The sequence below is a fragment of the Scomber japonicus genome, chromosome 24, assembly GCF_027409825.1.
Source record: "Scomber japonicus isolate fScoJap1 chromosome 24, fScoJap1.pri, whole genome shotgun sequence".
In the NCBI taxonomy this organism is placed as follows: Eukaryota; Metazoa; Chordata; class Actinopteri; order Scombriformes; family Scombridae; genus Scomber; species Scomber japonicus.
The window spans coordinates 1,734,845-1,756,808 of record NC_070601.1 but is presented as its reverse complement, the minus strand read 5'-3'; the positions used below and the strand labels follow the sequence as shown (position 1 = coordinate 1,756,808).

The 21,964-nt window shown below is 42.1% G+C and overlaps 1 protein-coding gene and 1 non-coding gene across 2 annotated transcripts in view; one reads left to right on the top strand and one right to left on the bottom strand.

Annotated features, from left to right (window-relative positions):
• The first annotated feature begins 1,509 nt into the window (after positions 1 to 1,509).
• LOC128354605 (CLIP-associating protein 1-B-like) overlaps positions 1,510 to 21,964 on the top strand; it is a 24,680-nt gene continuing 4,225 nt past the window's right edge. The window contains exons 1-7 of the mRNA XM_053314829.1: positions 1,510 to 1,710; positions 8,231 to 8,309; positions 8,707 to 8,810; positions 9,973 to 10,064; positions 10,178 to 10,253; positions 15,195 to 15,292; positions 17,029 to 17,099. Coding sequence (XP_053170804.1) covers positions 1,510 to 1,710; positions 8,231 to 8,309; positions 8,707 to 8,810; positions 9,973 to 10,064; positions 10,178 to 10,253; positions 15,195 to 15,292; positions 17,029 to 17,099 — 721 coding nt within the window. The remainder of the gene's footprint in view (positions 1,711 to 8,230; positions 8,310 to 8,706; positions 8,811 to 9,972; positions 10,065 to 10,177; positions 10,254 to 15,194; positions 15,293 to 17,028; positions 17,100 to 21,964) is intronic.
• On the bottom strand, positions 7,173 to 7,301 carry LOC128354631 (U4atac minor spliceosomal RNA). The gene has a single exon (XR_008321099.1). It is a non-coding gene; the product is annotated as a U4atac minor spliceosomal RNA (small nuclear RNA).

Genomic DNA, 21,964 nt, shown 5'->3' with positions numbered 1-21,964 from the left:
CTAGCTGTGTTAGCATCGGGAGCTAACACAGCTACATTAACATTTGACGTTGAGCAGTTTAAGCAGCTTTAAGTCACTGAGCTGCACATGAAGCAGCACATAAAGCAGCATTACTACCTGCACAGGTGAGCTACAGGTCAGCTACTGTCTGCTTTATATCACCGCTGCTAAAACACACTAAATACGATTACAGAACTACTGCAGTACAGCTACTCTACTAGTTTACTCTGCTGTAGTATTTCCATGTGATGCTTCTACGTTTCTACTTTACTGCAGTATTTTATGTACAATATGAATATATGTAGTATTTAACTGTAGTATCTTACTTTATATTGTACTTCACTGTAGTATTTAGCTTTACTGTAGCTGTTAATGTATGCTGTACTTTACTGTAGTACAGTTTGAGGTACTTGTACTGTACTGTAGTACAGTTTGAGGTACTTGTACTTTACTGTAGTACAGTTTGAGGTACTTATACTCTACTGTAGTACAGTTAGAGGTACTTGTACTTTACTGTAGTACAGTTTGAGGTATTTGTACTTTACTGTAGTACAGTTAGAGGTACTTGTACTTTTCTCTGGTACAGTTTGAGGTACTTGTACTTTACTGTAGTACAGTTTGAGGTACTTGTACTTTTCTCTGCTACAGTTTGAGGTACTTGTACTTTACTGTAGTACAGTTAGAGGTACTTGTACTTTTCTGTAGTACAGTTTGAGGTACTTGTACTTTACTGTACTACATTTTGAAGTACTTGTACTGTACTGTAGTGCAGTTAGAGGTACTTATACTTTACTGTACTACAGTTAGAGGTACTTGTACTTTACTGTAGTACAGTTTGAGGTACTTGTACTTTACTGTAGTACAGTTAGAGGTACTTGTACTTTACTGTACTACAGTTTGAGGTACTTGTACTTTTCTCTGGTACAGTTTGAGGTACTTTTACTCTACTGTAGTAGAGTTTGAGGTACTTGTACTCTACTGTACTACTGTTTGAGGTACTTGGACTTTACTGTAGTACAGTTTGAGGTACTTGTACTTCACTCTAATACAGTTTGAGGTACTTGTTCTCTATAATATAACAAGCTTTTAAAATACTGTAGTACTTTTACTGCAGTACTTTAACTACATCAGTATTATAATGGAGTATTTCTACGTTACTTTATTGGTACTATAACAGTTGTTTAATTTGTCTGAATTAAAATGTATGAACTTGTGTTTGTGTTAAATGTGTTCCCAGAGAAGCCAGACAGGAGAATGAGGAGCGTGGTCCGGTGCAGCTCTCCACCGCAGGACATTATGCTGCTCGTCTCGGCTCAGTCAACATTAGCTGCTTCTTAAAACTGATAACCAGCATATAGACAGGACCGGATATACCTGCAGCACGTTATACGAAGGCTTGGGTGGAGTAAAAACAAGCAAGGAGGAGAAGTACCAACTGGAAGTCTCCCTGCTTTGCATTGCACCCCCCCCCCTTTGAATTCCCCCCCCCCCTTCCTCGGGGCAGCAGCCATGGAGGAGGAGGTGAGCATGGAGTATTTACTGGAGCAGGTGATGCAGAAGGACCTGGGGAAGAGGCTCCAGGTGGGGCAGGAGGTGACGGAGCTCATTCTGGACGAGGAGAAGTCTTGTGACCTGGAGCAGGACCAGACGTCGCTGGACAGGATGGTGGACGCTGTGGCGAGCTCCTGGGTCAACGCCAGCAACTTTAAGGTGAGGAGTGTCAGGCGGGGAGTTCTGGTCCTCTGAAATGAGGCCAACCAGGAAGTAACTTAGAGCTGCATTCTATCAAAAGGCCACCAGGGGGCGACCGTCTCTATACAAGTCAATGGAGAATTCACCAACTTCTCACTTGATTTCTAACCTCAGTAAACGTTTTCAAAATGTGTTTATGGTCTCAATCGCTAGTTTAAAGCCTTCTTCAATGCAGTATGATGTTCATTTGGGACATTTTGGCCTCCCTGATTTTATATGTGACGATAAAGCAGGGTATGCATTAGGGCGTGGCTACGTCCTGATTGACAGGTTGATTGACCAATGTCCTCGAGATCCAGCCCTCGTAACCATAGCAACCTCCCCGCTCTGCCCATGGCCCCGCCTCATGCCCATATAAGTAGAATCTTTTCCCCCCTCCCTCTTTACTCCTTTCCTTCCTCCCTTCCTTCTTTCCTCACTTCCTTCCTTCCTTCCTTCCTTCCTCCCTTACTTCCTTTGTCTTTTCCTCCCTCCCTCCTTCCACCTTTCCTTCATCCCTTCCTTCTTTCCTCACTTCCTTCCTTCCTTCCTTCCTTCCTCCTTTCCTTCTCTCCCTCCCTCCCTCCTTACTCCTTTCCTTCCTCATTCCTTCTTTCCTCACTTCCTTTCTTCCTTCTCCCCTTCCTTCCTTCCTTCCTTGACCTGAGGACAACAGGAGGGTTAACAGAGTATTTCCAAGTTGGCCCATGACCCCGCCTCATGCGGAGTAGAATCCGTGTTTTTATTTTTCCCAGCATGCACCTGAAATTTTCAAGATGGCGCTGCCTAGATTAGAAACTATTGGCTTCCGAGCAGCAGTCCACAAACCAATGGGTGACGTCACGGATGTTACGTCTGTTTCTTATATACAGTCTGTGCAACAGACTTATCAAACTATTTCTGTGTATGAGTCAGAGATGAATAAGGGTTGGCAAGATGAGCAATTCAAAAATATGTTAAAAGGAAGGAAGGAAGGGAGGACAAAGGACGGAAAGGAGGGTGGAAGGGAGAAAGAAGGAAGGAAAGGACAGAATGAAGGAGGGAAGGACAGAAGGTAGGGAGGAGGGAGGGAGGGGGAAAGGAAAAGAGGAAGGAAGGAAAGAAGAACAGAGGAAGGGAGGAAGGACAGAAGGAAGGAAGGAAGGACAGAAGAAAGGAAAGGAGGGGGAAAGGAAAAGAGGAAGGAAGGAAAGAAGAACAGAGGAAGGGAGAAAGAAGGAAGGAAAGGAGAGAAGGAAGGAGGGAAGGACAGAAGGTACGGAGGAAAGGAAGGAAGGGAGGAGGGAGGGAGGGGGAAAGGAAAAGAGGAAGGAAGGAACGAAGAACAGAGGAAGGGAGGAAGGACAGAAGGAAGGAAAGGAGGGAGGAAGGGAGAAAGAAGGAAGGAAAGGACAGAAGGAAGGAAAGGAGGAAGGGAGAAAGAAGGAAGGAAAGGACAGAAGGAAGGAGGGAAGGACAGAAGGTACGGAGGAAAGAAAGGAAGGGAGGAGGGAAGGAGGGAGGGGGAAAGGAAAAGAATATGAAGCTGACAGGAAGTGTGAAATCGCTGCTCGTCTCTCTGCATGCTCTTCGACTCTTCGACTCAGCTGTCAGCCTGTTGCTTCACAGCTGCTCGGTGCTGAACAGCTGGGAATATATGAAATTAAGTCCTTAAAATAAATTAAAAACATGTTAGTCTTAAAAAGCAGAGGAAGGAAGGAAGAAGGAAGGAAGGAAGAAAGGAAGGGAGGAAAGGAAAAAAGGAAGGAAAGGAGGGAGAAAGGAAGGGAGGAAAGGAAAGAAGGAAGGACAGAGGAAATAAAGAGAAGGAGAGAGAGAGGAAAGAAGGAAGGGAGGAAGGGAGGAAAGGAAAGGAAAGGAGGGAGAAAGGAAGGAAGGGAGGAAAGGAAAGAAGGAGGGAAGGAAGGTAGGAAGGAAGGACAGAGGAAATAAAGAGAAGGAGAGAGAGAGGAAAGAAGGAAGGGAGGAAGAAATAAGGAAGGAAAGGAGGGAAGGAAGGAAAGGAGGGAGAAAGGAAGGGAGGAAAGGAAAGAAGGAAGGAAGGAAGGTAGGAAGGAAGGACAGAGGAAATAAAGAGAAGGAGAGAGAGAGGAAAGAAGGAAGGGAGGAAGGGAGGAAAGGAAAGGAAAGGAGGGAGAAAGGAAGGAAGGGAGGAAAGGAAAGAAGGAGGCAAGGAAGGTAGGAAGGAAGGACAGAGGAAATAAAGAGAAGGAGAGAGAGAGGAAAGAAGGAAGGGAGGAAGAAATAAGGAAGGAAAGGAGGGAAGGAAGGAAAGGAGGGAGGGCCACATGGGCCAGTTGTAGTTTATTTTATTGGTTGATTAATAGAGAATGTAGTGGCTCCCTTCCATCCTTCCTTCCTTCCTTCCTTCCTTCCCTCCCTTCATCCTGTCCTTCTTTTCTTTCCTGCCTTCCTTCCTTCCTTCCTTCCTTCCTTCCTTCCTCCCTCCCTTACTTCCTTCCTCCCTCCCTCCTTTCCTTCCTTCTTCCTCCCTTCCTCCCTTCCTCCCTTCCTCCCTCCCTTCCTTCTTTCCTCCTTCCTTTCCTTCCTCCCTCCCTTCCTTCCTCCCTCCTTTCCTTCCTTCTTTCCTCCCTCCCTCCCTCCCTCCCTTCCTTCTTTCCTCCCTCCTTTCCTTCCTTCCCTTCCTCCCTTCCTTCTTACTTCCTCCCTCCCTCCTTTCTTTCCTCCCTCCTTTCCTCCCCCCTTTCTCTCCTTCTTACTTCCTCCCTCCCTCCTTCCCTCCCTTCCTTCTTTCCTCCCTCCCTCCCTTCCTTCTTTCCTCCCTCCTTTCCTTCCTTCCCTTCCCCTCCTTCTTACTTCCTCCCTCCCTCCCTCCCTTACTTGACTCGAGGACAACAGGAGGGTTAAACCGTCGGGCTGCTGAGAGAGAGAGAGACAGAGAGAGAGATGTGTAATTTATGCAGATATGAAACTGCTGCTGCTTGAGTCTCACTCTGAGCTCAGGAATGTGAAGCTTTCTCTGCTGATGATCTGCTATTAGTTTAATAATCATTCCATCAATAAGAATAATAAAATAGGCTAATACACTGTGAGACATGATGGTTCTTTAAAAGGTTCTATGGTTCTCCAGCTGAAGAACCACTTTATGCTGTGGACGGTTCTTTGCATACTTTACTAAAGGTTCTTTAACCCTTTATAGGACACTCATTGAAAGGAAGGAAGGAAGGAAGGAAGGAGGGAGGAAGGAAAGGAAGGAAGGACGGAGGGAATGAAGGAGGGAGGGAGGAAGGAAAGGAAGGAAGGACGGAGGAAAGAAGGAGGGAAGGAAGGTAGGGGGGAGGAAAGAAAGAGAGAAGGAGGGAGGAAGGGAAGAAAGAAGAAAGGGGGAAGGAGGAAGGAAAGGAAGGAAGGAAGGACAGAGGAAGGAAAGAAGGAAGGGAGGAGAGAAGGAGGGAGGGAGGAAGGACGGACAGATGGAAGTAAGGAAAGGAAGGAAGGACGGAGGAAATAAGGAACGAGGGAGGGAGAAAGGAAAAGAGGAAGGGAAGAAAGAAGGCAGGGAGGAAGGATATTTTGGGATATTTAAAGAAGTTACCAAATATAATTATTTGCCCAATAAAGGGTTAAGGTACTAAAGGTTCTTTATTTGATGGTCATGGAGAGAAATTAAGTTCTATATGGTTTCTTTTAATCTACAGTTCTTTACACATACATTAATATTAAAATGCTCAAAGAACCATTTAAAAGAGGTTCTTTAATGAACCAGTAAGGGTCAATAGAACCCTAACTGGTTCTTTCCTGAAAATGGTTCCATAAAGAACCTATTTTTGCTCTTTGGAGAACCTTTAATTGCCTCAAAGAACCGCTTTTTGATGGTTCTTTGAGGCACGTTTAGAGGTTCTTTAAGGAACCGTTTGTTGAAATGGTTCTTTGTTGAACCCAAAAGGTTCTTCTATGGCATCACTCCAAAGAACCATTTAAAAGAGGTTCTCTAATGAACCAGTAAGGATCAACTAAGAACATTCCTGAAAATGGTTCCATAAAGAACCTATTTTTGCTCTTTGAAGAACCTTTTATTGTGCCTAAAGGAACCGCTTTTTGATGGTTCCTTAAGGAACCGTTTGCATTGTGTTACATTGAGGTCGATGTTGGACGGGTTAGTTTCATTGGTTGTTTACAAGGTTGATCCAAATAAGGTTCTATAGCATCTCTCTGAAGAACCGTGTTTGGTTCTAGTTAGAACCTTTTATTTTTCCTCCTCTTCCTCTTCCTCCTCCTCCTCCTCCTCCTCCTCCTCTTCCTCTTCCTCGTCGTCCTCCTCTCCCTCCCCCTCCTCCTCCTCCTTCTCCTCTTCCTCTCTCTCCTCCTCCTCCTCCTTCTCCTCTTCCTCTCTCTCCTCCTCCTCCTCCTCTTCCTCTTCCTCCTCTTCCTCTTCCTCCTCCTCCTCATCGTAATGAGGACGAGGCTCTCAGGCGAAGGCGGCGGTGGCTGTGTGAGCTTAATTTAACAGCACCATTAGCCCAGTTTCCTTCCCTCTGTGACCGAGCTGACAGACGAGGAGGAGGAGGAGGAGGAGGAGGAGGAGGAGCGACTCTTACAGAGTGTCATCAGGGTTTCAGTATGTGATGTAATCCTCCTCTTAGTCCTCCTGCTGTAAGTCTAATGGCTCCTGTTAATTGATTAATTGATCCTCGAGCAGACGAGACGAAGCTGAATGAACTTTAACTGACAGAAGATTTACACCCGACTGCACCTTATTTATTCACCTTTTAATATGTATATATATATATATATCCTCCCATAAAATAATGCAAGAAAAAAAAAGTAAAGTAGATAGGATCATATTTCTAGGACTCTAGTTTTAAAGGTTAGTTCGACCCAAATATCACTTTACGTAAAAACTACTACTAATTTTAAACTAGTAGTAGTTTGGTGGAATTAACCTTTAAAACTAAAGTCCTAGAAATGTGATCCTATCCCTGCAATGATCCTATCCCTCATTTGTGAGTGAATAATTTCACTCACAAATGAGTGAAATTATTGCCAAAAAAAGAAAATTAAAAAAAGATTAATGCAAAATTTATATATATATATATTTATATATATACATACATACATACATATACATTTTGCAATACAAACTAGTAAAGTAAAATAGGAAGGAGGTTAAAGGTTAATTCCACCAAACAACTACTAGTTTAAAACTATAAGCAGTTTGACATAAAGTGATATTTGGGTGGAATAAATTAATAATATAATATAATAGCATAATAAACCTGGAGCTTGCAGTATTACAGGAACAAAGCATAAATAAATATAATTTACTATAAGATAATATGTATAATAAACCTCCTCCTGCAGTGGGGTATATTTAGGTGTAGTACCAGTGTTCGGCCGCCAGGGGGCAGCAGAGACAATTTACTCCTTTATTCTCTTTCTTCTTCTAAGTGTTTCTCACATTTTTACAGTTTAAAAAGTGAGTTTCCAAAAATTGCACCAGTGTCCGAGCGCGAGGCTCAGGTGGCGCGTATGTGTTGATATGGTGTCAGCAAGGAGACTCTCACTAGACGCTCATTGAGTCTCCCAGGCAACCCCATGACAAGGAAAGTTGCTCACGCGCACAGCTGACTGCCTCATGTCATCGTTTACCCACGCGCTCGGTCACGGTGTGACGGTGTGAGCTTCACCTCCGCCGTGTTTCACCTCCTCACAGAGACACGTGAAGGAGTTAAACTCGTCAAACTCGCGCCTTTTTATTCTCTAGTGTGTGTTTTTAAAGTGAATCCAGGCGCTGCTGGATTACCCATAATGCTTTGCAGCTGCTCCTCATTCAAATGCATTGGTGACGCTGCAGCTGTTGTTTCTCTCTTTACATTAAATTAAATTCAAACTTTAAAAAGAACAAAAATAAAAACAATTATAACAACTAGTATAATCATAAAATATATAAATTAATGCAAAGAAAAAAAATGATAATAATAAATACTAGTACAATTTTAAAATTATAACTTCATGCAAAAAATAAAAAATAGAATAAAAAATAAAGATAAAAAATCAATGCAAAAAACCCCATTATATATATATGTATATACAGAAAAATGAAAAAGAACAATAATAAAAACAATTATAACAACCAGTAATAAATTATAAAATATATAAATTAATGCAAAGAAAAAAAAATTAAAAAATAAAAACTAGTTAAGTAAAAATAGAAAAATGCAAAAAAAAAGAACAATGATAAAAATAAAATAGCCAAAAAATACAGTCAAATTTTAAAATGATAACTTCATGCAAAAAAAAAAAAATACTAGTAAAATTATAAAAAATAAAAAAATCAATGCAAAAAACCCCCCAAAACATTATATATATACATATATATATATACAGAAAAATGGAAAAAGAACAATAATAAAAACAATTATAGAAAGCAGTAAAATTATAAAATATATAAATTAATGCAAAAGAAACTCAGTGTGGTTCCAGCTGTGTTGTTTTTGTGTGTATTTGACTCATTTTGTGTGTTTTTGTGTGTTTTTAGGTGGTGTTGCTCGGTATGGATATTCTGTCGGCTCTGGTCAGCAGACTACAGGAGAGGTTCAGGACTCAGGTGGGAACAGGTGAGTAAGCAACAACATTTTTATGACCATGTTTTATATTATTTAATTATTGATTTTATTGTATTTAAGTTTTAAAATGTGTTATTCTAATAATTAATTCATTTGATTTTAATTTATATTAGTTTTTCTGGTTTTCTTTTTGTTTCTTTTCTTTTGCATTAATTTATATCTTTTATAATTTTACTGTTTTTATTATTTATTTTTATTTAATTTTTATTTTTTTAATTTTTGCATTAATTTATATATATTTTTTTTATTTAGGTTCAGTTTTTAAGGTTGTAACTAACCGAAAACTGACAAAAATCAAATGTGTGACCTTTTTTAAAGTTGACAAGCATTTTATTTTGTTAAATTATTGTTGTTAAAGTGTTTCATTTCCTGTTTCCTGTTTGCTCAGTCCTGCCGAGTTTAATCGATCGACTCGGAGACGCCAAAGATCAAGTTAGAGACCAAGACCAAGCGCTGCTGCTCAAGATCATGGACCAGGCTGCAAACCCACAGGTACACACACACACACACACACACACACACACACACATACATACACACACAACCACACACACTAACATACACACACACACACACACACACACACACACACACACACACACACACACACACACACACACACACACACACACACATACATATACACACACACAACCACGCACACACACACACACACACACACACATACACACACACACACACAGTGATGCAGCTGTTTCAAACTGTCTCGACTTTACAGCAGACAAATATTTAGTTCCTTCCTCCCTTCCTTCCTTCCTTCCTTCCTTACTCCCTCCTTTCCTTCTTCCTCCCTTCCTTCCTACCTCCCTCCCTTCCTTCCTTCCTTCCTTCCTTCCTTCCTTCTCCTTTCCTTCCTTCCTCCCTCTTTTCCTTCCTTCTCCTTTCCTTCCTCCCTCCTTTCCGTCCTTTCTCCCTTCCTTCCTTCCTTTCTTTCCTCCCTCCTTTCTTTCCTTCTTCCTCCCTTCCTTCCTTCCTCCCTTCCTTCCTTCCTTCCTTCCTTCCCTCCCTTCCTTCCTTCCTTCCTTCCTACCTTCCTTCTTTCTTTCCTCCCTCCTTTCCTTCCTCTCTTCCTTCCTTCCCTCCTTCTCTTTCTTCCTTCCTTCCTCCCTTCCTTCCTTCCTTCTAATGAGATGTGCTGCTTTTCTAAAATAAAATGAACTCCTAGTGACAAGATAAACTTAAAGGCAAGCGCACACACACACACACACACACACACACACACACACACACACACACAGACTTAATCACTTGTTAAACTCATTAAAACTAAATAAAAACTAAACTCATGTGTTGTGTGTTTGTGTGTGTGTGTCTGTGGTTGTGTGTGTGTATGTGTGTGTGTGTGTCTATGTCTATGTGTTTGTGTGTGTCTGTGTTTGTGTGTGTGTATGTGTGTGTGCCTGTGGTTGTGTGTGTGTGTGTTTCTGTGTGTGTGTGTCTGTGTGTGTGTGTGTGTGTGTGTGTGTGTGTGTGTGTGTGTATGTATGTATGTGTGTGTCTGTGTCTGTGTCTGTGTGTGTGTGTGTGTCTGTGGTTGTGTGTGTGTCTGTGGTTGTGTGTGTGTCTGTGGTTGTGTGTGTCTGTGTGTGTGTGTGTGTGTGTGTGTGTATGTGTGTGTGTGTCTTTATTCCAGTATGTGTGGGAGCGGATGATGGGAGGCTTCAAGCATAAGAACAACAGGACCAGAGAAGGACTTTGCCTCTGCCTCATCTCAACTTTAAATGTGTAAGTAAATAATAATTAATGTGTAATAAACTAATAAAAGTTTGTACACCCTAAAATATATCGGATTCCTCATCTTTATATTATGTTTTTCCTTCTTTTTGTTTCTTTTCCAGGTTTGGATCTCAGAGTCTGACACTCAGTAAAATCGTCCCTCACATCTGTAATCTCCTCGGAGATCCGACAAGTCAGGTACGAACCCAGAAAACACTAAAAAAATAATAATGTGACGTTTCCTTGTCTCCATGGTAACAGCCAGTTAATACCTGGCTTTCAAAATCACAAATCTGTATTTTGCACACTGGGGTTAAAAACGCCTCATATTACATTCATTACGGAAAACATACTAATATTACATTCATTATGGTAAACTACTAATATTACATTCATTACGGTAAACTGCTAATATTACATTCATTACGGAAAACATACTAATATTACATTCATTAAGGTAAACTACTAATATTACATTCATTACGGTAAACTACTAATATTACATTCATTACGGTAAACTGCTAATATTACATTCATTACGGTAAACTACTGATATTACATTAATTACGGTAAACTACTAGTATTACATTCATTACGGTAAATTACTAATATTACATTCATTACGGTAAACTACTAATATTACATTCATTACGGTAAACTACTGATATTACATTAACTACGGTAAACTACTAGTATTACATTCATTACGGTAAACTACTAATATTACATTCATTACGGTAAACTACTGATATTACATTAATTACGGTAAACTACTAGTATTACATTAATTACGGTAAACTACTAATATTACATTCATTACGGTAAACTACTGATATTACATTCATTACGGTAAACTACTGATATTACATTCATTAAGGTAAACTACTGATATTACATTCATTACGGTAAACTGCTGATATTACATTCATTAAGGTAAACTACTAATATTACATTAATTACGGTAAACTACTAGTATTACATTCATTACGGTAAACTACTAATATTACATTCATTACGGTAAACTACTAATATTACATTCATTACGGTTAAACTACTGATATTACATTAATTATGGTAAACTACTAATATTACATTCATTACGGTAAACTACTAATATTACATTCATTACGGTAAACTACTAATATTACATTCATTACGGTAAACTACTGATATTACATTCATTACGGTAAACTACTGATATTACATTAATTACGGTAAACTACTAGTATTACATTAATTACGGTAAACTACTAGTATTACATTCATTACGGTAAACTACTAGTATTACATTAATTACGGTAAACTACTGATATTACATTCATTACGGTAAACTACTAATATTACATTCATTACGGTAAACTACTAGTATTACATTAATTACGGTAAACTACTAATATTACATTAATTACGGTAAACTACTGATATTACATTCATTACGGTAAACTACTAATATTACATTCATTATGTGTGTATTCTGTCATTGTGCCTCGTCTCCTCGTCTCCTCGTCTCCATGGTAACAGACGTTTAGTAAAATCAGGCCCCAAATCTGTGTGTTTTTTTTTTTATGGCGCTGCCTTTGTGCACGCAGAGACATTGTCTTGTTAAAACAGGAAAGACACAAACAGGAAGTGTGTGAGACAGAGTTGAGAACAACCCTCCAGTCTAAAAGTATTGTTGTGTTTGTGTATCAGTCAGATTTCCTTTCAACTGGAACTACGAGCAAGAAAAAAACTATTTCAGGAAGGTTTGACACACTTTGAGCCACACAGTGTTTTAGTATCTGTGGTGCTGTGCTGCCCTCTGCTGGTGAAACTACAGCACTGCAGCTCAAAATGATTTCTATATAAATTAATGCAGAGGTGTCAAACTCATTTATATTCAAGGGCCACATACAGACCATTTTGATCTCATGTGGGCCGGATCATTAAAAAGATGGAAGGAAGGAAGGAAGGGAATAAGGGAAGGAAGGGAGGGAGGGAGGAAGGGATTGTATTTATTAATTATTCTGCTGATTATTTTATTTATTAATTATTATTCTGATTATTTTATTTATTAATTATTATTCTGATTATTTTATTTATTAATTGTTATTCTGATTATTTTATTTATTAATTATTATTCTGATTATTTTATTTATTAATTGTTATTCTGATTATTTTATTTATTTATTATTATTCTGATTATTTTATTTATTAATTGTCATTCTGATTATTTTATTTATTAATTATTATTCTGATTATTTTATTTATTAATTATTATTCTGATTATTTTATTTATTAATTATTATTCTGATTATTTTATTTATTAATTATTATTCTCATTAGTTTATTTATTAATTGTTATTCTGATTATTTTATTTATTTATTATTATTCTGATTATTTTATTTATTTATTATTATTCTCATTAGTTTATTTATTAATTATTATTCTGATTATTTTATTTATTAATTATTATTCTCATTAGTTTATTTATTAATTATTATTCTGATTATTTTATTTATTAATTATTATTCTGATTATTTTATTTATTAATTGTTATTCTGATTATTTTATTTATTAATTATTATTCTGATTATTTTATTTATTAATTATTATTCTGATTATTTTATTTATTAATTATTATTCTGATTATTTTCTCAATGAATCAATTGTTTATCTATAAAACGTCTTAAATTAGCCTCTTTAAATGTTTTTTTTTTTTTTTTGTCTAATTAACGCTCCAAAACCCCTAAAATAAGCTATGTAAAGATCATGGTTTGGGTTAAAATTATCACTCAAGACAAGTTTTCAAATTACTTAAAGATATGCAACCTTTGCTGCCATGGCAACAGTGAACACCACCATTAAGTTGATTAGGGTTTCTAAATGCCTAACCCCTAACTCAAACCATGGATATATGTTGATAGAGGAAACATTCAGCTGTTTTTTGGGACATTGTGAGCAGCAGAGGGGTCGACAGGCTTTGAACCACACAGTGTTTTAGTATCTGTGGTGTCGCTCTGCCCCCTGCTGGTGAAACTACAACACTGCAGCTCTGCAGCTCAGCAGCTCCGATCCTGTTTCCTTCTCTAAATCCTGCACATGGATATATTCTGATAGAGGAAACATTCAGCTGCTTTTTTGGACATTATAAGCAGTACTTTATTCTGGTAATATTAGGACTTTTATTCTGGTAACATTAGGACTTTTATTCTGGTAACATTAGGACTTTTATTCTGGTAATATTAGGACTTTTATTCTGGTAATATTAGGACTTTATTCTGGTAACATTAGGACTTTTATTCTGGTAACATTAGGACTTTTATTCTGGTAACATTAGGACTTTTATTCTGGTAATATTAGGACTTTATTCTGGTAATATTACGACTTTTATTCTGGTAACATTAGGAGTGTATTCTGGTAATATTACGACTTTTATTCTGGTAACATTAGGACTCTAATAATCTTCCTTCTACTCAAACCTTCAACATGCACATGGATATATTCTGATAGAGGAAACATTCAGCTGTATTTTAGGACATTATAAGCAGAGACCTACCCCCCCCCCCCCCCTCCTCCCCAGACCCCCCCCCGCCCTCCCTCTGACAGGCCACGCTGGTCTATCATCACCGGAATCCCACTTCCTCCTGAGGACAGGAAGCCGTGCCCATGAACTTCCTGTCTTTGAAACCTAAACACACTCACACACACTTGACGTAAAGACAAACCTGATGAATGTTATATTTGAGTTTATTTGAGTTTAATCCTTCAGTCGGCTCCGCAAACAGTTTAAAACAAATATTACAAGTTAAACACGAGCGAGAGGAAAGAGAAGAAGAAGCTGAAGCCTTTTACTGTGAGCTCTCCTCTCTGACTCTTTATGTCCTTAAACACAAACTTAAGATCTACCTTTTTAATTTGGGTTATTTATTTATTAGGAGAAGGAGGGAGGGAGGAAAGGAAGGAGGGAAGGACAGGAAAGAAAGAAGGGAAAGAGAGAAGGAGGGAGGGAGGAAAGGAAGGAAAGAAAGGAAGGGAAGGAAGGGAGGGAGGAAAGGAAGGAGGGAAGAAAAGAAGGACAGGAGGGAATAAAGGAATGAGGGAGGGAGGAAAGGACAGGAGGGAAGAAAGGAAGGAGGGAAGGAAGGAAAGAGAAGGAGGGAGGGAGGGAAGGAAGGAAAGAGGGAAGGACAGAAGGAAAAGAGGGAAGGAAGGGGGGGGGGAGGGAAGGACAGGAAAGAAGGAAGGAGGGAGGGAGGAAAGGAAGGAGGGAAGAAAAGAAGGACAGGAGGGAGGAAAGGAAAGAGGGAGGGAGGAAAGGATGGGAGGGAGGAAAGAGAAGGAGGGAGGGAGGGAAGGAAGGAAGGAAAGAGGGAAGGACAGAAAGAAATGAGGGAGGAAGGAATGACAGAAGGAAAGGAAGGAAGGAAAGAGAGAAGGAAGGAAGGAAAGAGAGAAGGAAGGAAGAAGGAAGGAAGGACAGTGAGCTCTACTCTGAATTAATAAATAAAAACTATTAAAAACTAGAGAAGAAGCAAAATGAATAATATAAACTATAAGATAATAAAGAGGTGAATAGTGAATAGAAGCTTTTATTATGACGGTCTACTTCCTGCAGACCTGAAGGCAGCAGAGACGGTTCATGTCTTTAAAACTTAAGATCTACCTTTTTGACTTCTTTTACTCTTCACATCTCCAGAAAGAAGGAAGGAAAGGAGGGAGGGAGGAAAGAGAGAAGGAGGGAGGGAAGGAAGGAAGGACAGAAGGAAAGGAGGAAAGGAAGGAGGGAAGGAAAGAGAATAGGAGGGAGGGGGGAAAGGAAGGAAGGAAGGAAGGGAGGAGGGAAGGAAAGGAAGGATGGAAGGAAAGGAAGGAGAGAAGGAAGAAAGGAGGGAGGAAAAGGAAGGAAGGAAGGAAGCAAAGAGAGAAGGAGGGAGGGAGGAAAGGAAGGAAGGAAGAAAGGAGGGAAGGAAGGAAGGAAGGAAAGAGGAAGGAGGGAGGGAAAGAGAATAGGAGGGAGGGGGGAAGGGAAGGACGAGAGGAAGGAAGGCAGGCAGGAAGGGAGGAAGGGAAGGAACAGTTAAAACAGACGGGGTCATTTTGACCCGGGAGGACGACAGGACACTTTATTATAATTATTATATATGTTTGTGTTGCAGGTGCGTGACGGAGCCATGAACTGCCTCGTAGAGATCTATCGCCACGTTGGAGAGCGAGTGAGGATGGACCTCGGGAAGAAGGGTCTGCCTCAGTCACGGTGCGTTCAAAGACACACAGATATTCAGTCTGCCTCAGTCACGGTGCGTTCAAAGACACGCAGATATTCAGTCTGCCTCAGTCACGGTGCGTTCAAAGACACGCAGATATTCAGCCTGCCTCAGTCACGGTGCGTTCAAAGACAAGCAGATATTCAGTCTGCCTCAGTCACGGTGCGTTCAAAGAGACACAGATATCCAGTCTGCCTCAGTCACGGTGCGTTCAAAGACACGCAGATATCCAGTCTGCCTCAGTCACGGTGCGTTCAAAGACACATAGATATTCAGTCTGCCTCAGTCACGGTGCGTTCGAAGACACGCAGATATTCAGTCTGCCTCAGTCACGGTGCGTTCAAAGACACGCAGATATTCAGTCTGCCTCAGTCACGGTGCGTTCAAAGACACGCAGATATTCAGTCTGCCTCAGTCACGGTGCGTTCAAAGACACGCAGATATTCAGTCTGCCTCAGTCACGGTGCGTTCAAAGGCACATAGATATTCAGTCTGCTTCAGTCACGGTGCGTTCAAAGACACGCAGATATTCAGCCTGCCTCAGTCACGGTGCGTTCGAAGACACGCAGATATTCAGTCTGCCTCAGTCACGGTGCGTTCAAAGACACGCAGATATTCAGTCTGCCTCAGTCACGGTGCGTTCAAAGACACGCAGATATCCAGTCTGCCTCAGTCACGGTGCGTTCAAAGACACGCAGATATTCAGTCTGCCTCAGTCACGGTGCGTTCAAAGACACATAGATATTCAGTCTGCCTCAGTCACGGTGCGTTCAAAGACACGCAGATATCCAGTCTGCCTCAGTCACGGTGCGTTCAAAGACACGCAGATATCCAGTCTGCCTCAGTCACGGTGCGTTCAAAGACACGCAGATATTCAGTTCATAACGAAATAAAACTTTTAAAGTATCTTTAGTTTATAAATGAGGATGATATTGATAGCAGATAAACTCCTCTGAAGTCACCTGTGGCTGCAGAGACGTTACACATTGTGATTATTGGTGTTTGGCGTCGCCGTCGGCCACTTCCTGTCTATTTTTCGGACGCAGAGACTCTGGCTTCGGCCTATTTAACCGTTTTCTCCAGAGAGTCTGAGATGAGCCAGTTCTGTTTTTCCTTTTTCCCAGAGAGGAGCGACTGCAGGTCTGAAGGCAGCAGCAGAGATTTACTAACCTTCCTGTCTCTTTTGACTGTTCCTTCTGTCCTTCCTTCCTTCCTTCCTTCCTTCTGTCCTTCCTTCCTTCGTTCTTTCCTCTGTGCTTCTTCCCTCCTTCCCTCCTTCTCTTTCTTTCCTTCCTCTCTCTTTCCTCCCTTCTTTCCTTCATCCCTCCCTTCCTCTTTTCCTTTTTCCTTCCTTTCCTCCCTCCTCTCTTTCTTTTCTTCCCTCCTTCCTTCCTTCCTTCCTTCTTTCCTTTCCTTCCTTCTTCCTTCCTCCCTCCCTTCCTTCCTTCCTTCCTTCCTTCCTTCCTTCCTTCCTCCTTTCCTTCCTTCTTCCTCCATTCCTCCCTCCTTTCCTTCCTCCATCCTACCTTCCTTACTACCTTCCTCCTTTCCTTCCTTCCTTCTTCCTCCCTCCTTTCCTCCCTCCTTTACTTCCTTCTTCCCCCTTCCTCCTTTCCTTCCTCCCTTCCTTCCTTGACTGGAGGACACCAGGAAGGTTAATGTCCTTCTATGAATGAGGAGCTAACGTTTCCTCTCCTTGTCTCCTCGTCTCCTCGCTCTGTTTCAGGCTGAACGTCATCTTCAGTAAATTTGATGAAGTTCAGCGGTCGGGGAACATGGTGCTGTCACCTGTGTCAGGTAAGATCAGCTGTGTGTGTGTGTGTGTGTGTGTGTGTGTGTGTGTGTGTTCTCTCTTTCTTCCTTCCTTCTGTCCTTCCTTCCTCCCTCTCTCCTTCTTTCCTCCCACCTTTCTCCCAGCTTCTTTGCTCCCACCTCCTTCCTTCCGTCCTTCCTTGCTTCCTTCCTACTTTCCTTCCGTCCTTCCTCCTTTCTTTCCTTCCTTCTTTTCCTCCTAAATTCCTTCCTTTTTTCCTCCCTTCCTTCCTTCTTTCCTTCCTTCCTTCCTTCCTTCCTTCCCTCCTTCCCTCCCTCCCTCCTTTCCTTCCTTCCCTCCCTTTCTTCTTCCTTCCTTCCTTCCTTCTCTCTTTCTTTACTCCCACCTTTCCTTCCCCCTTCCTCCTTCCTTCCTTCCTTCTTCCTTCCCTCCTTCCTTTTCTCCTTCCTTCCCTCCCTCCCTCCCTCCTTTCCTTCCTTCTTCCCTTCCCTCCCTCCCTCCCTCCCTCCCTCCTACCTTCTTTCCTTCCTCCCTCCCTTTCTCCTTCCTTCTTTCTTTCTTTTCCTCCCTCCCTCCCTCCTACCTCCCTCCCTCCCTCCCTCCCTACCTACCTTCCTTCCTCCCTCCCTCCTTTCCTTCTTTCCTCCCTCCCTCCTTTCCTTCCTTCCTTCCCTCCTTCCTCTCTCCCTTCTGTCCTAGTTCATCCAGATCTCGTTGTTTCACTTCAGGAACTAAAAGACAAACTATTTGACCCACGTAGTTAAATAATATTTCCTCAGAGTTTTAAATAAACGTCACACCTTCCCAAACCAAACAGAGAGAGGAGCTGAACCCTCAGCACTGTGTGTGTCCTTCTTTCCTTCCTTCCTTTCCTCCTAAATTACTTCCTCTTGTTTTCCTTACTCCTTACCTTCCTCCCTTCCTTCCTTCCTTCCCTCCCTTTCTCCTTCCTTCCCTCCCTTCCTTCCTTCCTTCCCTCCCTTTCTCCTTCCTTCCCTCCCTTCCTTCCTTCCTTCCTTCTTTCCTCCCTCCCTCCTTTCCTTCCTCCTTTATCCCTTCCTTCGTTTTTTCCTCTGTCCTTCTTTCCTTCCTTCCTCCCTTCCTCTTTCTTTCTTTCCTCCCTCCTTCCTTCCTCCCTTCCCTCCCTCCCTCCCTCCCTCCCTCCTACCTCCCTCCCTCCTACCTTTCTCCCTCCCTCCCTTCCTCCCTTTCTCCTTCCCTCCTTACTTCCTTCCTTCCTTCTTTCTTTCTTTCCTCCCTCCCTCCTACCTTCCTTACTTCTTTCTCCCTTCCTTCCTTCCTTCTTCCCTCCTTCCTCTCTCCCTTCTTTCCTTCCTTTCCATCTGAGTTTTTAGTTTATTCAGATCTCTTGTTTCACTTCAGGAACAAAAAGACAAACTATTTCTGTCCTTCTTTCCTTCCCTCCTTCCTTCCTTCCTTCCCTCCTTCCTCCCTCCCTCCTTTCCTTCCTTCTTTCTTTCTTTCCTTCCTTCCTTCCATCTTTCCTCCCTCCCTCCCTCCCTCCCTCCTACCTTCCTTCCTTCCCTCCTTCCTCACTCCCTCCCTCCTTCCTTCCTTCCTCCCTTTCTCCTTCCTTCCTTCTTTCCTTCTTTCCCCCCTCCCTCCTTATTCCTTTCCTTCCTTCCCTCCTTCCTCTCTCCCTTATTTCCTTTCTAAAAGACAAACTATGTGAGTAACGTAGCTCAGTAATATTTCCTCAGAGCTTTAAATAAACGTCACACCTTCACAAGTCAAACAGAGAGAGGAGCTGAACCCACAGCAGTGTGTGTCCTTCCTCCCTTCCTTCCTTCCTTCCTTGCTTCTTTCCTTCTTTCTTTCTTACCTCCCTCGTCAAACAGAGAGAGGAGCTGTTTGTCGTGCCGTGTGTGTTTTATGGATCATGTTTGAGCCGGGAAGTCCTCGCCCGTCTTTCAGCCTCGATGCAACCTGAGCTCCTTCCTTTGTGCTCCGGGAGGCGAAAAGCTCTCAGCACTGCGGGAGGAGGAGGTGGGGGGGGTGGCATGGAGGGGGGGAAGGCGGGGGGGGGGGGGGGGGGTGATGGGGGGGGGAGTGACTGTGCAAAAGCAGCTTCAATGATTTCAGTATCCTCCCGGGTCAAATTGACCCTGTCAGTTTTGACTGTTCCTTCTTTCCTCCTTCCTTTCCTTCCTCCCTCCTTTCCTTCCTCCTTTCCTTCCCCCTTTCTTTCCTTCTCTCTTTCCTTCCTTCCTTCCCTCCCTCCCTCCTTTCCTTCCCCCCTTTCCTTCCTCCTTTCCTCCCTCCTTCCTTCCTTCCTTCTTTCTTCTTTTCTCCCTCCTTTCCTTCTCTCCTTCCCTTCCATCTTTCCATTCTTCCTTCCTCCCTCATTTCCTTCCTTCCTCCTTTCCTCCCTCCCTTCCTTTCGAGGCTCCATACAGCCTCTGATCCTGCAGTAAATGAGTGTTTCTATATCACGTGATCATTGTTGAACCAGCGATTGGTTGAGATTACTCTTGTGTGTAGTAGAGGAGGGGTGGGGGGGGGGGTCGTCATAGAAACATGGTTTACAACATTTTCCACAGTGCATTTGGTCACATGAGGTTAAAAAAAAAAAAAAGAGTAGTGTGACCCTGAGCAGGCGAGCGGGAAGCGTCACACTGACCTAAAAAAGTAGATAATCATGAGAGAGAGAGAGAGAGAGAGAGAGAGAGACTAAATCTGAAACTGAGAGTCAAAGAGAGAGAGAGAGAGAGAGCAGCAGCCCACGGCTTTTATTTTGAAGGAGTATTTATTTATTTATTTTGAAGGAGTCTAAAAAAAGTAGATAATCACTCAGAGAAGAGCAGAAAAGGAAGAGAGAGAGACTAAATCTGAAACTGAGAGTCAAAGAGAGAGAGAGAGAGAGAGCAGCAGCCCAGGGCTTTTATTTTGAAGGAGTATTTATTTATTCTGAAGGAGTCTGAAAAAAGTAGGTAATCACTCAGAGAAGAGCAGAAAAGGAAAAGAGAGAGAGAGAGACTAAATCTGAAACTGAGAATCAAAGAGAGAGAGAGAGACTAAATCTGAAACTGAGAATCAAAGAGAGAGAGAGAGAGAGAGAGAGACTCTTCAGCAGCAGCAGCCCAGGGCTTTTATTTTGAAGGAGTGGTGTCAGCTGGCGTCCCTACAGTCACAAGACCCGGTTGGAGGGAGGAAGGGAGGAGGAAGGGAGGAGGAAGGGAGGAGGCGGGCAGCAGTGCATCAGCTGGGTCTGTGTCAGGACGCTGCTGTTTCTCCTCTACAAGAAAAAAAAAACCCCAAAACAAATCAAGTCTGCTAGAAAAGTCCAGCTGCAGGTAAAGACTTTCTAAAGAGTGTGTGTGTGTGTGTGTGTGTGTGTGAGAGTGAGAGAGTGTGTGTGTGTGTGTTATCGGTTTACCTGCGTCGTTATAATTGCACTCTGATCATAACTGGGGAGTAACTGAAGCTCAGTGGTGTGTGTGTGTGTGTGTGTGTGTGTGTGTGTGTGTGAGAGAGAGAGAGAGAGAGTGTGTGTGTGTGTGTGTGTGTGTGTGTGTGTGTGAGAGAGAGAGAGAGAGAGAGTGTGTGTGTGTGTGTGTGTGTGTGTGTGTGTGTAATCCTACCAAAGTTATAACTCCAATTACTTTTGGTTGTTGTTAATTAGAGGAACAAAGTTTTTGAGGAAGCAGCTGTGTGTGTGTGTGTGTGTGTGTGTGTGTGTGTGTGTGTGTGTGTGTGTCTGTGTCTGTGTGTGTGTGTGTCTGTGTGTGTGTGTGTGTGTGTCTGTGTGTGTGTGTGTCTGTGTGTGTGTGTGTGTGTGTGTGTGTGTCTGTGTGTCTGTGTGTGTGTGTGTGTGTGTGTGTGTGTGTGTGTGTGTGTGTGTGTGTGTGTGTGTGTTCTGCATTGTTTTTGTCCTGTCATGATAATGGATAATAGATGATGCAATAATGTGCAGCTTCACTTGTTCATTGTCTGTTAGAGTAAATATCATAAAGGAGGTTTTAATAGTTATTATTATTCCTTCCTTCCTTCCTTCCTTCCTTCCTTCATTCCTTCCTTCCTTCATTCCTTCGTCCCTCCCTCACTCCTTCTCTCTTTCTATCTTTCCTTTCTCTTTCCTCCCTTCCTTCCTTCCTTTCCTTCCTCCCTCCCTCCCTCCTTCTTTCCTTCCCTCCTTTCCTTCCTTCCTCCCTCATTCTCTCTCTTTCCTCCTCGTTTCCTTCCTTCTTGCTCCCTTCCTTCCTTCTGTGCTTCCTCTCTCTTTCTTTCTTTCCATCTTCTCCCTTTCTTCCTTCCTTCTGTCCTTCCTTCCCCCTACCTTCTTTCCTCCGTCCTTCCTTCCTTCCTTCTTTCCTCTGTCCTTCTTTCCTTCCTTCCTCCCTCCCTCCTACCTTCTTTCCTCCCTCTCTCCTACCTTCCTTCCATACTTACTTCTTTCCTCCATCCTTCCTCCCTCTCTCCTACCTTCCTTCCATACTTACTTCTTTCCTCCATCCTTCCTCCCTCTCTCCTACCTTCCTTCCATACTTACTTCTTTCCTCCATCCTTCCTCCCTCTCTCCTACCTTCCTTCCATACTTACTTCTTTCCTCCATCCTTCCTCCCTCCCTGCCTTCTTTCCTCCCTCTCTCCTACCTTCCTTCCATACTTACATCCTTCCTCCCTCCCTGCCTTCTTTCCTTCCTCCCTTCCTCTCTTCCTTCCTTGACTCGAACACAACAGGAGGGTGAAAGGGAAATATCATGAACTGTTAAACAGTCAGTTTCACTTTGCTTGTTTTATTTAATTGAATCCATTGAACCTTGAGAACCAGCAGTGGACCAAAGTGCTACACAAGACAAGACAGAATATTTAAAAAGGTATAACAGCTTCACATGAGGCACAGAAGTTCATATAAAATTACATTAAAG